The 17,065-nt window shown below is 42.8% G+C and overlaps 1 protein-coding gene across 2 annotated transcripts in view; it reads right to left on the bottom strand.

Annotated features, from left to right (window-relative positions):
• The window catches only part of NEDD4 (NEDD4 E3 ubiquitin protein ligase), a 242,778-nt gene that overhangs the window by 176,158 nt on the left and 49,555 nt on the right, over positions 1-17,065 (bottom strand). For both annotated transcript variants that reach the window (XM_056115486.1, XM_056115487.1), the window contains one exon: positions 1,246-1,319. In XM_056115486.1, coding sequence (XP_055971461.1) covers positions 1,246-1,319 — 74 coding nt within the window. The remainder of the gene's footprint in view (positions 1-1,245; positions 1,320-17,065) is intronic.

Here is a 17,065-nt window from a genome sequence, read left to right on the forward strand (position 1 = left end):
ATAAAGGTTCATTCAGTTATAGAAACTCTAACTTTTCATTTTTTATTTTTACCAGACTAATACTTTTAATTTTTTTAATTATCCCATAAATAATAAATAAATAATCCCATTTATTTCATTTAATTTTATTAAGCAATATATTTCTTTTGCTTTTTCATCATTTCCAATATAAACAAAGTCACTATTTTACAGCTGCAGAGGTACTACAACAATACCTGCACCAGTGTTTCCAAATCCCTCCATCACCCTCCAATCCCTGTGCCCTCCCAGCCTCCCCGAACCTCCTCAGTTTCCATGGAAAACTTGAGTTTTTCTCTTATTTTAGTATTTTGCTTGCTTTGTTTTATCAATGCAACCAATTATTTTGTTTGGATAAAACCCACAAAACTGTTTGTTGAGCAGCAACTCTGATCTGTTTACATCTTTTACTTTTATCTGGTGTGTGTGTGTGTGTGTGTGTGTGTGTGTGTGTGTGTGTGTGTGTTCTGCAGGGCAGGAAGAGATGTCAGAGTAGGAATTACTCTCTTGTTCTTTCCCTTTCCCAATTCCCATGATTGCCAGGCTCCCTTCTAAATGTCCCTGACCATGAAAAATTATAATTTCCCCAGGTTTCCACCTAGCCTCAGACTAATTTCAAGAAATCAAAAACCTCAGTGGGTGAAACTCCATGTCCAAACATGAACCCCGGCTGGGGTTTGCTGCTTTGTTTCTCTACCCTGACTTCAGGCACTGTTCCAGGTGACCATAAGAAGTGTTGGGGATTGAACCACGGCCAGCTGTGCAATGCAAGTGCTCTACCCACTGTACTATAGCTCTGGCCACACCCCCATAAGACCTTCTAACTACTACTCTAAGGTGTATCTTTTGCATTGATAAAACAAAGCAAGCAAAATACTAAATTAATCTCACAAACTTAACTGGAACTGTAACCATTTTGAAACATTATTCTACCTTGTACAACAATTTATTAATAGCAATATTCCAGGGGCTGGACCAATAGCACAGCAGGTAGGACATTTGCCTTGCACACGGCCAACCCGGATTCAATTCCCAGCATCCCATATGGTCTCCTGAGCACCGCCAGGAGTAATTCCTGAGTGCAGAGCCAGGAGTAACCCCTGAGCATCGCTGGGTGTGACCAAAAAGCAAAAAAAAAAAAGTAATATCCCATTTCCCATCTAGCCATAGTTCAGGGGAACACAAAGTAAAATGTTTTAAAATTACAGCTCAACTTAATTCACTTACCTAGATCCCAAGATATCCTTCTTGGCAAGTCCTATTCCAGCTATAACTTTCACCCTTACAATTCGAGAATTCTCCTGAAATGTAAAAATTTATATTTTACTTTCATATATTTTTTCTAAGATACACACTTTAAAATATATGTATATTTCAAACAAACTAATCCAGATACTTTAGTCCAAATATTTAGTTGGAGGAATCATTTTTCAAAAATTCCATTTAGGCTGGAGAGATAATACAGCAGGTAAGGCACCTGCCTTGTACATGGTCAACCAGGATTTAATCCCTGGTACCCTATACAGTTCCCCAAGGTCCCACAAGGAATGATCCTTGAGTGCAGAGGCAGGAGTAAGCTCTGAGTACCACTAGAAGTGACCAAAGAAAACTTTTTTTAAAAAGGACATGGGAAAATGAAAGTATTACTTATAGTACACTTGATTATCTACAAAGAAAGGGGGAAAATAATAGCTTAAAATTATTTCAGGCTCTTATAAGTGGATGGACATGGAGAGTATCATGCTACGTGAAATGAGTCAGAAAGAGAAGGACAGACATAGAGTGACTGCACTCACCTGTGGAATACAAAGTAGCATAATATGAGACTAACACCTAAGGAGACTAACACCAATAGAGATAAGGGCCAGAAGGATCATACCATGGTTTGGAAGCTCACCCCACGTGCTGGGGGGAAAGGCAGTTGGGATGGAGAAGGAACCACTAAGTAAACGATGACTGGAGGAATAGCATGGGATGGGAGATGTGTGCGGAAAGTAGACCAAGGACCAAACACGATGACCTCTTAGTATTTGTATAAAAAATCATAATGCCCAAAATCAGAGAGAGCGTAAGGAAGATTGTACCTGTGACAGAGGCAGGGAGTGGGGTAGGGTGGGGGTGACAGGTGGGATACTGGGAACAAAGGTGGTGGGAAATGAGCACTGGTGGAGGGATGGTTGCTCAAGCGTTATTTGGCTGAAACGCAATCACTTCAAGTTTGTAACTATCTCACAGTAATACAATAAAACTTCTTAAAAAATAAATAAGTAAATAAAATAAAATTACTGCAGGTTCAACGGTCTGGTACCTGCAATGCATGATTAGATGGAAACCCAGGTTCAATCCCAAGAATGGTCCCACAAGTAGAACCATCAGACACAACCCCTGAACACAGAGCTGAGAGCAGGCCTCAAGCACTTGCAGGTGTGGTCCAAGGCCTCTGCACCATAAATTACATTGAGTAAGAATTTATTGCTACCAAGAAAATCTGCAGCTGAAATATTAGAACCAATATGGATGGATTTGTTGTCCTATGTATAATATGAAATCAAGTTCATAATCATTTATAATCACTTTAAAAGGCAATATTTTATTTTATTATATATTTTTTTAAATGTTTATTTTTTTTTTATTAGTGAGACACCACGAGGTACAGTTGTAGACTGACAAATTTTGTGCTTGGGTTTCAAATACCCATCCCTCCATCAGTGCCCATTTCCCACCATAAAAGGCAATATTTTAAAAATCCCATTCAACACGTTATATGCTAAGTAAAACTATAAATGTGTTGATACGGTTAAATACCAAATGCCTTATAAATTATTTTTATAAGGTTTTGTATAATATCTTTCGTTGAGGACTAAATATTGAAGTGTTTGGGAGACAAATGGTGATTAAAACCTAAAACTTTTTCTCTCTCTTTTTTTAAAATTTTTGGGGGTTTTTGTTTGTTTGTTTTGAGTCACACCCAGGGGTTTTGAGTCATGCTCAGGGGTTACTCCTGGCTCTGCACTCAGAAATTACTCCTGGAAGTGCTCAGGGACTATATGGGATGCTGGGGATTGAACCTGGGTAGGCCACATGCAAGGCAAAGCAGGTACACCCCTGCTGTACTATCACTCCAGCCCCCTAGAACTTTCTCTTAAGTTAGTAAATAAAAATCTGGTTTATGTTTGTATGCAAAGGAAGGGAACAAGTAAAAGATTATCAACTGTTGCTCTGACAGGTTATACTACTCATTATATGATCCTACAGATCTGAAATTGTTAAAAAGTAAGATAGATAAGAAAATATTATAAAACTGTACAAATTAAAAACTCACAAGTAAAGTTTTTGGAGAAGTAACAATAACAGTGCGAAAACACTTTAGAAGCAACTGGAGTAATAATACAACAGGTAAGGTGCTTGCCTTGCATGAAGCTGATTCAGGTTCCACATATTGCATATGGCCCACTGAGTATTGCCAGGAATGATCCCTGAGCACAAAGTGGAGGTAAGCCCCAACCACTGCCATGTGGTTGTGCCCCAACCACCAAGAAAAAGCAAAACAAACAAACAAAAAAACTTTACATATAAAATTGGGCTGGAGCAATAGCATAGCAGGTAGGGTGTTTGCCTTGCATGCGGCCGACCCGGGTTGATTCTTCCATCCCTCTCGGAGAGCCCGGCAAGTTACCGAGAGTATCCCACCCACACGGCAGAGCCTGGCAAACTCCCCGTGACGTATTCGATATAGCAAAAACAGTAACAAGTCTCACAATGGAGACATTACTGGTGCCTGCTTGAAAAAAATTGATGTGTTAAATTACTGACAACATAAATAAGAGTAATGATAGGTCATTCACTTTATAGATGAAATATTTAATATTATCTGCTTTTTGCAGATGATATCATATTCCCATGATAATATAATATTATCATGGGAAGGGGTGGGGGTGGCAGAAGGGATAATGGGAACATTGGTAGTGGAGAATGGGCACTGATGGAGGGATGGGTATTTGAACATTGTATGACTGAAACGTAATCACAGAAGTTTGTAAGTCTGTAGAAAAGTTAATTAAAAAAATAAAAATGTATGCACTGTATTGTAACATAATTTTGTGATAAATGCCATGATATATTCTGCAACAAATTCGAAGTTAAATTTTTTTTTAATCAGTTGCATTTCTATACACAAGTAATAAGAAGAGAAAGAAATCAAGGAGCCCTCCTCTGCAGATTCATCGGGAGCTGGGGAGCGTATCCCTGTCCCACACCCCACGCTCGTGCCCCTTCCCCCGTGCGCACCCCTTCCCCTGCACCACACACCCACCTCTGGGCAGCTGGCGGAGACTTTGGGGAACACCTGCTGGAGTTCCCCCAGACCACCTCCTCTGCAGGTTCCTAGGTCAGCACATCCCTGGGACTGGCTGGGGGTATGACCTCCACGTAGGGGGCATGGCCTCCTCAAAAGTGGGCATGGCCCTCTGTGTGGTGGGCGGCCACTCAGGTGGCCACAGTTATATTTCCCACTCCCACCACGATCCACGCACATCCCAGCCTTTATCACCTAATTCTGTGGAAAAAGTCCTGGCCGCCTCAACCACAATACGACAATAATCCACTAGACTACTCCAATTCCAACAAAAGACCAGTATGCAAGAAGCTTTACAAACCCAATATAAAAGAGCACCTCCTCCAACGCTTCACTAGATGCCTGACATAAGCCACAGAATAATGCCTGAGAGGAAGGACAGATTCTATAAGGGGAGAAGGGTGATCACCATCTACCAACCTTATCCAGAATCCTTTCCAATGACAAGAGGGAAAAGTGCTAGTGAATAAAAAAAGTTTTACCCCTAGACAACCACAACAGCATGAAGAAACAGTGCAAATCTCCACTATCAGGAGAGGATGAAGAAAAGTGTCCTGAATCCTCAACAGGGGTTATCCACAAATATGTTCTCTCTGATAAAGAATTCCGAGATGAAATGCTGAGGATGTTCAAGGAAATGACTCAAAGAATCAATGGAGCAGACATCCAGAAAATTAAAGGAAGAAATGAAAGAAACAGTGGAATGGATAGTCGAGAAAATACAGGAAGAAATGAGAGCAGAAATAAAAAAGCTACAAAAAGTGTCACAAAAAGGATTCCATAGATGAAATTAAAAACTCAACGGGTACCTTCGGCAATAGAATGACTGCGGCTGAGGATAGGATCAGTGAGCTTTAAGACGAGCAACAAAAATCATATAGGCAACAACAAACAATAGGAAAAGACCTCAAAATAGCTCTAAGGTGAATCAGAGAACTAGGGTATGATGCCAAGAGGAACAACATTAGAATCATCGAAGTACCAGAAGATAGGGAAACAGTCCCAATGAAAAAGCCACAGTGAAAGAAATCATTGCTGAAAAGTTCCCAGAGTTAAAGAATACAGACATCCAGATCCAAGGAGCCAGAAGAGTGCGAGCTAAAAGAGACCCTTATAAAAACAATCCAAGGCATATCATAGTCCGAATGATGGATGCCGTGGATAGAGACACAATACTGCAAGCAGCAAGGTCAAAGAAGGAAATCACATACAAAGGAGCATCCCTTAGATTTACAGCAGACCTATGAGAGGAAACTCTCCAAGCCCGAAGACAATGGTGGGATATAGTGAAAAAACTCAATGAAATGAAAGCCTCACCAAGAATACTTTATCCAGCTAAACTCTCACTCAAACTCGATGCAATGATACACCATTTTATAGATAAACAACTCAGGAACTTCATAGACTCAAAACCAAACCTAATAGAAGGACTAAAAGGGCTTCTGTAATTCAAGAAGGAAAACACCCATAAGAACAATAAACCCTACCAGAAAGATGGCACAAAACCCCATGACAATAATCTCTCTGAATGTCAATGGTCTAAATGCACCAATCAAGAGACACAGAGTGGCAAAACAGATCCAGAAACTGAAACCAACATTCTGCTGCCTACAAGAAACTCATCTGAACAGTCAGAGCAAACACAGACTCAAAGTGAAAGGATGGAAAACAATCCTGCAAGCAAACAGCTCCCTCAAAAAAGCTGGGGTGGCCATACTAGTATCCGAAAACATAAATTTCAGATTGAAAAAGATTAGAAGGGACAGCGAAGGCCATTTTCTATTTATCAAGGGATACGTACAACAGGAAGAAATCACTCTCTTAAATGTATACGCACCTAATGAGGGACCAGCTAAATACTTAAAACAACTGCTAACAGATTTTAAGGAGGAAATTGCTAGCAATACAATAGTAGTTGGAAATTTCAACATCACCTTATCACCTCTGAATAGATCAACAAGAAGAAAACTCAGCAAGGAAACACTGACTTTGAAGGTAGAAATAGGAGAGGACTAGTAAACCTATACAGGGCTTTACACCCCCAAAAGAAAGATTACACATTCTCTGAAGTGCACAAAGAACATTTTCTAAAATAGACCATGTGCTGGGTCACAAAACATACCTAAACAGAATTAGGAAGATAGAAATTGTATCAACCGTCTTTTCAGACCACAATGCGCTGAAGATAGAAGCAAATCACACACAGACACAGAGAACCAAATCAAACAACTCAATGTTGAACAATGAGTGGGTCAGGAAGGAAGTCAATGAAGAAATCAAAAGATACCTGGGAACAAATGAGAATGAAGACACGAGCTACCAGAACCTATGGGACGCAGCTAAATTTTGTAAGAGGAAAATGTATAGCTTTGCAAGCATTCTTAAAGAAGGAAGAAAGGGCCTACATAGATAATCTAACCCCACAGCTCAAGATCTTAGAAAAAGACCAACAAAAGGAACCCAAATTTGGCGGAAGGAAAGAAATAATAAAACTTAGAGCAGAAACTAATGACATAGAAACCAAAAAACAATCTGAAAGGTCACTGAAACCAAGAGCTGGTTCTTTGAGAAAAATAAACAGGATTGATAAACTACTAGCAAGACTCATAAAGAAAGAGAGAGAGAGAGAGAGAACCCTAATAAACCGAATCAGAAATGAAAAAGGGGACATCACAATATAAACCAATGAAATTCAAAAGATCATCAGAGACTACTTTGAGAGTCTATATGCCACAAAACAAGAGAACCTAGAAAAAAATGGATAAATTCCTGGATTACTATAACTCCCAATATTGAACCAAGAAGACTTGAGATACCTGATACCATTCATATCAAGGAAATTGAAACTGTAATCAAAAGTCTTCCCAAAAACAAAAGCCCAGGCCCAGATGGATTCACTAGTGAATTCTTCCAAACACTTAAAGAAGACCTTTTGCCAGTTCTCCTCAAGGTTTTCAAGGAAATTGAAAAAACAGAAATTCTCCCAAAGAGCTTCCATGAGGCATATATCTCCCTAATACCAAAAGCAAACAATGACACCACCAACAAAGAAAACTATACGCCAATATCCCTGATGACCACCTGAGGATGCAAAGATCCTCAACAAAATATCAGCAAATAGAATGCAACAACTCATCAAAAAGATCATACACAACGACCAAGTGGAATTCATCCCAGGAATGCAAGGATGGTTTAACATTTGGAAATCAATCAACATAATCTATCATATCAACAAAAGTAAAGATAAAAACCATATGGCCATATCAATAGACGCAGAAAAAGCTTTTGACAAGATCCAGCACCCTTTTATGATGAAAACTCTCACAAAACGGGTATTGAAGGAACTTTCCTCAAGATAGTCAAAGCCATCTATGACAAACCGATGGCAAGCATTATCCTCAATGGGGAAAAACCAAGGGCTTTCCCTCTAAGATCAGGGACAAGATAAGGATTCCCACTATCACCACTTCTGTTCAATATAGTACTGGAAGTACTTGCAATAGCAATTAGGCAAGAAAAAGACATTAAAAGCATCCAGATAGGAAAGGAAATCAAGCTCTCACTATTCACAGATGATATGATACTGTATCTCGAGAATCATAAATCCTCTACCAAGAAACTCCTAGAAGTAATAGACTTGTATAGTAAAGTCGCAGGCTATAAAATTAATGCCCAAAAGTCCATGGCCATCCTATATGCAAATAATGAGACAGAGGAAAGTGACATGAAAAAAACAATCCCGTTGATCATCGAGCCCCAGAAAATCTAATACCTTGGAATCAGCCTAACTAAAGAGGTAAAGGACCTCTACAATGAAAACTACAAAACGTTACTCCATGAAATGTGAAGTGAAGAAATAAAAGAGGACAGGAGGAAATGGAAACATATCTCCTGCTCATGGATAGGAAGAATTAACATTGTCAAAATGGCAACACTGCTCTCCTCTCTGGAAAGAAAGATGGCGGCCGCACGGGAGCCTTGTGGACAGCAGGTTTGAGCCGGGGGTGGGGGCGGCAGGGACCTCATGGGAAGGGGGGCGTTCCGGTCCATCCTTCACGCCCTACCGAGGTCACCAGTTGCCCCCCACGAGCGGCTCTCTGGCACGGCCACGGCCCCAGAAGCACAAGGACTTAGCGCAGAAAACCAGCCACTTGGAGCAGAAAAGCGAATGGACTGTGTTAAACCGTGCCAGCATGCCTGCCCGGAGGGGAAAGGGTGTTGCCCCATTCGCCCTCTCCTCTCTGGAAAGAAAGATGGCGGCCGCACGGGAGCCTTGTGGACAGCAGGTTTGAGACGGGGGTGGGGGCGGCAGGGACCTCATGGGAAGGGGGGCATTCCGGTCCGTCCTTCACGCCCTACCAAGGTCACCAGTTGCCCCCCACGAGCGGCTCTCCGGCACGGCCACAACTCCAGAGCACAGAAACCAATCTCTTAACTATCTAACTTTTAATAGAAATACTTCCAGGGTTAATAAATAAAATAGCAGAAATCTAAAACTGCGCGGCCACAATAGCGGCCGCACGACATCATTTAATTGTTAAACCCAGCTGTAGAAAGCAAATCATTTCACAACGCTTTTTCAGCATGTCTGATGGGGGGGGGTCGTAAACTTTAAATAATAATGGTGCGTCTTTTATCGAAACAATGAATCTAGTCAAAGTAGATAGAGAGTTAACTAGAACTCATCTGCCTCACAGGAATTGGGAGGGGTGGGAGGTGGGGTTCTATTGGGGTTCGCGGTTAAAAATAAGTATTGGTAAAGGGAAATGTGTTTGATATTTACATGACTGAGACCTAAACCTGAAAGCTCTGTAACTTTTCCCACAGTGATTCAATAAATAAATAAATTATAAAAAAAATGGCAACACTCCCCAAAGCATTATACAGATTGAATGTGATCCCTACAAGGATACCCATGAAATTCTTCAAAGAAATAGATCAAGCACTCCCAAAATTCATATGGAACAACAAATGCCCACGAATAGCTAAAGCAATTCTTGGAAAAAAAGACGTGGGGAGGCATTACCCTTCCAAACCTCGAACTCTACTACAAAGCCCTAATAATTAAAAAAGCATGGTACTGGAACAAAGGCAGATCCGCAGGCCAATGGAATAGGGTGGAATATCCGTACACACAACCCCAAATGTATGAACATTTAATCTTTGATAAGGGAGCAAGAAATGTGAAGCAGAGCAAGGAAAGCCTCTTCAACAAATGGTGCTGGCATAACTGGACAACCCCATGGGAAAAACCACATGGGACTTAGAACTCAACCTAACACCATGCACAAAAGCCAGATCAAAATGGATTAAAGATCTCAACATCAGGCCAAAATCCATAAGGTTCATTGAAGACAAGGTTGGCAAAACCCTCCATAATATTGAGGCTAATGGTATATTCAAAGACAACACTCCACTGACCAACCAAGTGGAAACAGGGATAAACAAATGGGACTATCTTAAATTAAGAAGCTTCTGTACCTCAAAAGATACAGTGACCAGATACAAAACAATCTACAGAATGGGAAAGGATATTCACCCAATACCCATCTGATAAGGGGCTGATATCAAGGATATACAAAGCACTGGTTGAACTCCACAAGAAGAAAACATCCCAACCCATCAAAAAATTTGGTGATGAAATGAACAGAAACTTTCTCAAAGAAATCCGAATGGCTAAAAGGCACATGAGAAAATGCTCTACATCACTAATCATCAGGGAGATGCAGATCAAAACAACAACGAGATGTCATCTCACACTACAAAGACTGGCCCACATCCAAAACAACAAAAGCAACTGGTGTTGGCAAAGATGTGACGAGAAAGGGACCCTCCTTCACTGCTGGTGGGAATGCTGACTGGTTCACCCCTTTTGGAAATCAGTATGGGCCGTTCTCAAAAAATTAAAAATTGAGTTCCCATTTGACCCAGAAATACCACTTCCAGGAACATATCCTGGAGAGGCAAAAATGTATAGTCAAAATGACATCTGCACTTGTATGTTTATTGCTGCACTATATTGTTCACTGTATTGTTCCAATTTTAGTATATGTGCTGCCGAAGTGAGGGCTGAAGCAATAGCACAGTGGTAGGGCGTTTACCTTGCATGCAGTCAACATGCCCGACCCAAGTTCGATTCCTCCGCCCCTCTCAGAGAGCCCGGCAAGCTACTGAGAGTATCTTGCCCACACGGCAGAGCCTGGCAAGCTACCCGTGATGTATTCGATATGCCAAACACAGTAACAACAAAGTCTCCAATGGAGACGTTACTGGGCCGCTCGAACAAATTGATGAACAACGGGAGGATAGTGACAGATAGTGACAGATACTGTTCACAATAGCCAAAATCTGGAAAAATGCCCGAGTGCCCGAGAACAGATAACTGGTTAAAGAAACTTTGGTACATCTACACAATGGAGTACTATGCAGACTATAGGCTGAACATGATTGCCACTCAATTCCTCTTTTGCAAACCACAGCATCCAAAAGGAGAGAGAGAACAAAAGGAATGCCCTGCTACAGAGACAGGAATGGGATGGGGGGATTGGGGGGGGGGGGGGTCAGAGGGATACTGGGATCATTGGTAGTGGAGAATGGGCACTGTTGGAGGGATTGGGTACTCGATCATTGTGTAACTGAAACCCAAGCACAAAAATTTGTAAGTCTACAATTGTACCTCATGGTGTTTCATTAATAAATTTTTTTTTAAAAAATCAAGGAAACAGTTACATTTGAAGTAGTTTCCAAATGTTATTCTGAAATGTGCCATACATGAAATTCTACCATTAACAGTATTGTAAACCTAAAACAAAATTAAATGTAGCACTGTAGCACTGTCCTCCCATTGTTCATCCATTTGCTCGAGTGGGCACCAGTAACATCTCCATTGTGAGACTTCTTGTTACTGTTTTTGGCATATCAAATACACCATGGGGAGCTTGCAAGGCTCTCTTGTGGGGTTGGGTTACTCTAGGTGACTTGCCATGCTCTCTGAGAGGGACAGAGGAATCGAATCCGGGTCAACCGTGTGCAAGGCAAACACCCTACCCACTGTGTTATCGCTCCAGCCCAAATTAAATGTAAAAGGGAAATAATAAAAATAGAATACTATCCAAAACCTCAATTAGTAATGAATTAACAAAGGATATGAAAGACATCAAAAGCTCATCGTGAATATTGAAAGAAATTGAAATGGACCCCTGAAGTGGAAAAAAATCCCTTATCATGAGGTATTAACGTTATCAAAACTATTATTATACAAAGTGCTATATATAGAGTCAATAAAATCACTATCAAAATTTCTCTGGCATACAAGGACACAGAACACAGCCAAAATTTTTACGCAACCACAAAGCTTCCCAAATAGCCAAAGAAATTCTGAGAAGAAAGATGAGAGGCAATGTATTACCTAATTTCAAACTACATATAAGGCTACAATAATCAAAACGGTATGGTGATTGGAATAAATGCAACCTTGCAGACCACTGAAGTATAATTGAGAGACTATAGAAGTAAATCATCAAGATATGTTAACAGTTAATTTATGGGGGGGTATGGTGCCGTCAACAGGCTAACCTGTACCTGCGGGCGAGTGCATCAGTATCCTGATGGTGCCTTCAGGCTTCCTGATACCCCCAAAATTGCTACTGCAAGCAAAATTGCTTTGGCAAGACCCCAACAACTTGGGACAAAGTTTACCAAGAAGTTCTCATGGTCTCACAGTCCTCCCGCTGTTCATCGATTTGCTCGAGTGGGCCCAGTAACGTCTCCATCATGAGACTTGTTGTTACTGTGTTTGGCATATCGAATACATTACGGGGAGCTTGCCAGGCTCTGCCGTGCGGGTGAGATACTCTCGGTAGCTTGCTGGGCTCTCCGAGAGGGGCAGAGTAATTGAACTTGGTCGGTCATTTTGGCTGCTTGTAAGGCAAATGCCCTACCGCTGTGCTATCACTCCAGCCCTTAAACAGCCAAAAGTTGGATGTGGGAGCCACACCCACAAACCACCTCTGGCTCAGCTATACAAGCTTATTTATTGGCCTTCTTTCAGAGACCCATAGATACATCTTGAAAAAGATCACAAACCGCAAATAAGCTTGGACTCATTCACGGTTGAACAGACTGGAGTAAATCAGAGGGGGGCAGATTGGCCCCCAGCGGCCACTTGCTTCCACAATACAAAATTGCCACCATAACCCTGGCCTGACTCCGCTGTCTCAGCACAGACCTCACCAATATATAATCTGCTGAAAATTCTGGTATGTGGGTTTTGTGACTGAAATCTCCAGGCCTTCATGGAGTTGGATGGGCTACCTCCCCCCACTTCCCAGTACTGATTGTCAGTGCTTCCATATGTACCCCCACGAACCAACTCCAGCGCCACCCTGTAAACTCTATTATTGGCCTTGCTTCAGAGACCCCTAAATAAATCTCGAAAGAGGTCAAAAGCCACTGTTAAGCTCAAACCCGTGCATGGTCGAACAGCCTGGGTCAAATTGGAGGGGGGCGGGTTGGCCTGTGCCTGCACAAGCAGAGCTCCTGGCAACCACTTGCTTCCACAATCCAAAATCGCTGCCATCCCCCCAGCCTGGCTCCAGTCTCAGGATGGTCCTGACCAAGATATAACCTGCTGAAAACCTTGTAATGTGGATCTCAGCACACCAACAGTCCTTGCCCAGAGACACAGCAGCAAGTCCCGGAAGACACCGCAGTGCCAGAGATCTCCCCAGGCCCCATACTGGGCCAATTTCACCAGGGCATCCCAGATGGAGCAGGTGCAGTCTCCCCGCCTACTCCAGATGGAATCCCGGTGACCAAGAACTATGCGGGTTCCAGGACTAAATCTCCAGGCCGCATGGCATCAGAGGAACCAGGCTGTCCCTCCTCAGGTCCCCACCTGCCCAGCAGAGTGGCTGTCACACCCACAATTTGCCTCTGGGTACCATCTTAGTGCGCCAACAGCCCTGGCCCAGAGACACAGCAGCAGGTCCCTGAAGACACCACAGCACCGGAGATCTCTCTGGAACCCATACTGAGCCAGTGACCAAGAGCTCCCACAAGCAAGCCCCCTGACACCCACCCCCAGGTATACGGGTTCCAAGACTAAATCTCCAGGCCACAAGGTGGCAGAGGACCCAGGCTCTCCGTCCCTGGCTCTCCACCCACCCAGCAGACTAGCTGTCAAGCTTACAATTTGCCTCTGGGTGCCATTTTGGCATACCATCAGCCCTGCCCAAAGACTCCCAATTGAATCCCAAAATGGATTATGCCATACAGAGATGTCTTCAGAACCCAACCACTTACTATCTAGGAATGTACACATACAATCACGGCCACGTGAGCTCTCATAATATTCAAAATGAGGAATGGAAAATAAATTATCTAGCATCTGCCCCTGGCTGATAGGCTTGGATGGTGGTGGGAAAATTCAAGCAAAACATAATACCCCAAATTAGAGAGAGTATTGGGGAAATTGTCTGCCATATAGGCAGGATGAGGACGAGGATGTGGGGGGGGAGGGGCAGCGGATACTGGAGACATTGGTGATGGAAAATGTGCACTGAATCTCAACATGAAAGCTTTGTAACTCTACCTCACGGTGATACAATAAAGATTTTTTTTAAAAAATTAATGTGGAGTTCATTGCCCAATTCAATCAGCTTAATCAATGGATGAACAAATAACAGTACTCCTACATTATTAAAAAAAAATAGGTAATTTATGACCAAGGTGCTAGATTCATAAAATGAAGGAAGAAATGCCTTTTCAACCAATGGTTTTAAGAAAACTAGATACTTGAAAAAAAATAAAGAAAGAAAACTAGCAAGGTGCCTATCTCACCCTAGACACAAAAGTTAATTCAATGAGACTTGGGATTAGGAAGGGATTAAGTAAAATGTCTTGCATGCACCTGACCTGTGTTTTGACCCCTGGCACACGGCCTCCTGAGCATCACAGGGTACAGTGCTGCATGTCCCTGAGCACCACAGTGTTTGAATAGCATCACATCCCCAGGTTAACTACTGAGTCACAAGTGACATTCATGAAGTATAACCAGAAACAGCGCCCAGAGCCCCTTAGCACTACTTGGGAGCAACAAACAAAACAAAACAAAATGGATGAAAGATCATGGTAACTGACCAGAATCTATAAAATATACAGAGGGCTGGAGAGGGTACCTAGGTGAGTGCACTAGCCCTTACACAGATCCTCAGTAACGCATCTTCCAAAAACCACTAGAGTGTCCCTCTGCACAGATTCAGTAGCAGCACCTTAGCACTGCCAAGTGTGGTCCAAAAGCTATCCAAAACTAAAAACAGAAGATTTCCATTAAAAATACTTTTTAAAAAAAAATAGATGAACACATAGGCAAAATTCTCCAAGATATCATAGCCTGAGAGGACTGACTCCCATATTTCAAATCTACTGGCAAAAATACCAAAAGCCATTGTGAGACTTGTTGTTACTGTTTTTGGCATATCGAATACGCCACGGGGAGCTTGCCAGGCTCTGCCATGCAGGTGGGATACTCTCGGTAGCTTGCCAGGTTCTCGGAGAGGGATGGAGGAATCGAACCCAGGTTAGCTACGTGTAAGGCACTACCCACCCACTGTGCTCAGCCACATGGTCATTAAAAGTGTATGAAAATGCAGATTATCACTTATTATGAAAATGAAAGGGGCTAGAAAGATAGTTCAGTAGTTATGAAGCCAACCTGATTCAGACCCTGGTTCGATACCTGGCTGGGGCATTGAACCAGTAGAGAATCACTGGGATCCCACCACGCCACCCATCGCCCACCCCCCGCCCCGACCTCCTTAGCACTGCTTGTGAGTACCCTCCTCCAACGAAGCAGAAAAATCAAAACCAAAAATAAGAGGCAATGATATATGTCATAAAGAATGGGAATAGTAGGCGGGATGCAGTCATGGCTGGTGGGAGTATCTACTCTCTGGAAAACAGTCTGAAGACTTTCCCCCCAAATTAAAAATATCACTTTCAGTTGACTCAGTGATTCCAATCACTGCCATCTACTCCAAGAACACAAAAGCTATTAATTCAAAAAGACACATGCACACCAATGTTTACTTCAGCACTCTGAATAGTCAGGATGCGGGGAAAAAAGTGTGTGACTCACATACACAATGGAATCCTAATCTGCAACAAGAAAAGAGGCGATCTTATTTCCCACTACAACTTGAATGAACTAAAGGTGGGTCATATTCAGTAAAATTAGAATAATGGTGTGGCAAATCCCAGGTGTGTGGTAGAAAAAGAGAATAAAAGCAAAGGAATGGGCAATATCTAGTGACAACAACCCCTTGGACTTGGGTACAGATTAAGGTTACCAGTCTCGAAGAGACATACTGCTGAACTGTCCCCCCCCCCCCCCCCCCCCGGCAGCCCAGTCTCCGGGCTGAAATCTTTGGAGTCTCCTTGGGATGGGGCCAGGCAGAGTCTGCCCAGTGCCCCGCCACCCCTGACATCCTACCGCATACAAAGCACCCAGCTTCACAACTCCATGACTCATTTCCAGAGACACCAAGTCAGTGAGGAGGGAGTTGGTGGTGGTCAAGGGGCAGTAATCTTGTACACTCCAGGCACGAAAATAAATTTAACCTCAATTATAATCAAACTAATACATTTTTACAAAGTAAAATATGTTTGATAAAAACAAACCCCATATGTATTTCCAAGAGTGGAACAGAACACCTTTAAGTTTTCTAAAGAAACACTACAAAATGACTCAGACAATGGGGTACAAAAATTATTTTAAAATCGGGGCCACACCAGCCAGGGATAATTCCAGTGGGCCCACTGCCCTGTACTACCTGGTCCTCCAAGCACCGCTAGGGGTGACGCCTTCAGTACCAGAGTTGCCCTTGAGCACCAAAGCCAAAAACCATTCAATCCTTTCTTCAAACTCCAAATACCATCTTCTCTAAAAGTATTTGTATTTAAAGACTCTAGTCTCCTCAGGTGCTCATTTGTCAAATGTATCTGGGACATTAAACTATGACTCCACAGAAAGTGCCAGGTTTTGAAGCTCAAGAAGCATGATCCACTGTGACTTTCGTGCTCTCTGTCTATCCCAGCAGGATAGCTGACCCTTAGTAGGAGGCTGGTTCATTCTTTTTAACTTTGTTTGCTTTGGAGCATACCCAGCTGTGCTCAGGGCTCACTCCTGTCTCTGCACTCAGGGAGCACTCCTGGTGGGCTCGGAGGACCATATGGGGTGCTGGGGATCAAACATGAGTGACCATGTACAAGGCAAGGATCCTACCCACTGGACTATCACTTGGGCTGGGAGGCTGGTAAATTCTTTTTTTGCTTTTTGGGTCACCCCCGGCGATGCAGAGGGGTTCCTCCTAGCTCATGCACTCAGGAATTACTCCTGGCGGTGCTCGGGGGACCAGATGGGATGCTGGGAATCGAACCCAAGTTGGGCACGTGCAAGGCAAACTCCCTACCCGCTGTGCTATCACTCCAGCCCCAAGGCTGGTAAATTCTTGATTGATAAAATACACTTTTCTGAAGTAGCAGAAAGGAAGAAAAAGTCCCCTCATGAAAGCAAGGAAAGATTTGCCTCAGTAACGAGTCCCCTACTCCCTCTCCTCAGGGCCAGGTTCACTGGTTGCCAGACCTGTACCCACTGTGCAGAAGGCAGAAGAATTCTCCTTGGAGAATCTGGGG

Source organism: Sorex fumeus, unplaced genomic scaffold (assembly GCF_029834395.1).
Source record: "Sorex fumeus unplaced genomic scaffold, SorFum_2.1 ptg000029l, whole genome shotgun sequence".
Lineage (NCBI taxonomy): Eukaryota > Metazoa > Chordata > Mammalia > Eulipotyphla > Soricidae > Sorex > Sorex fumeus.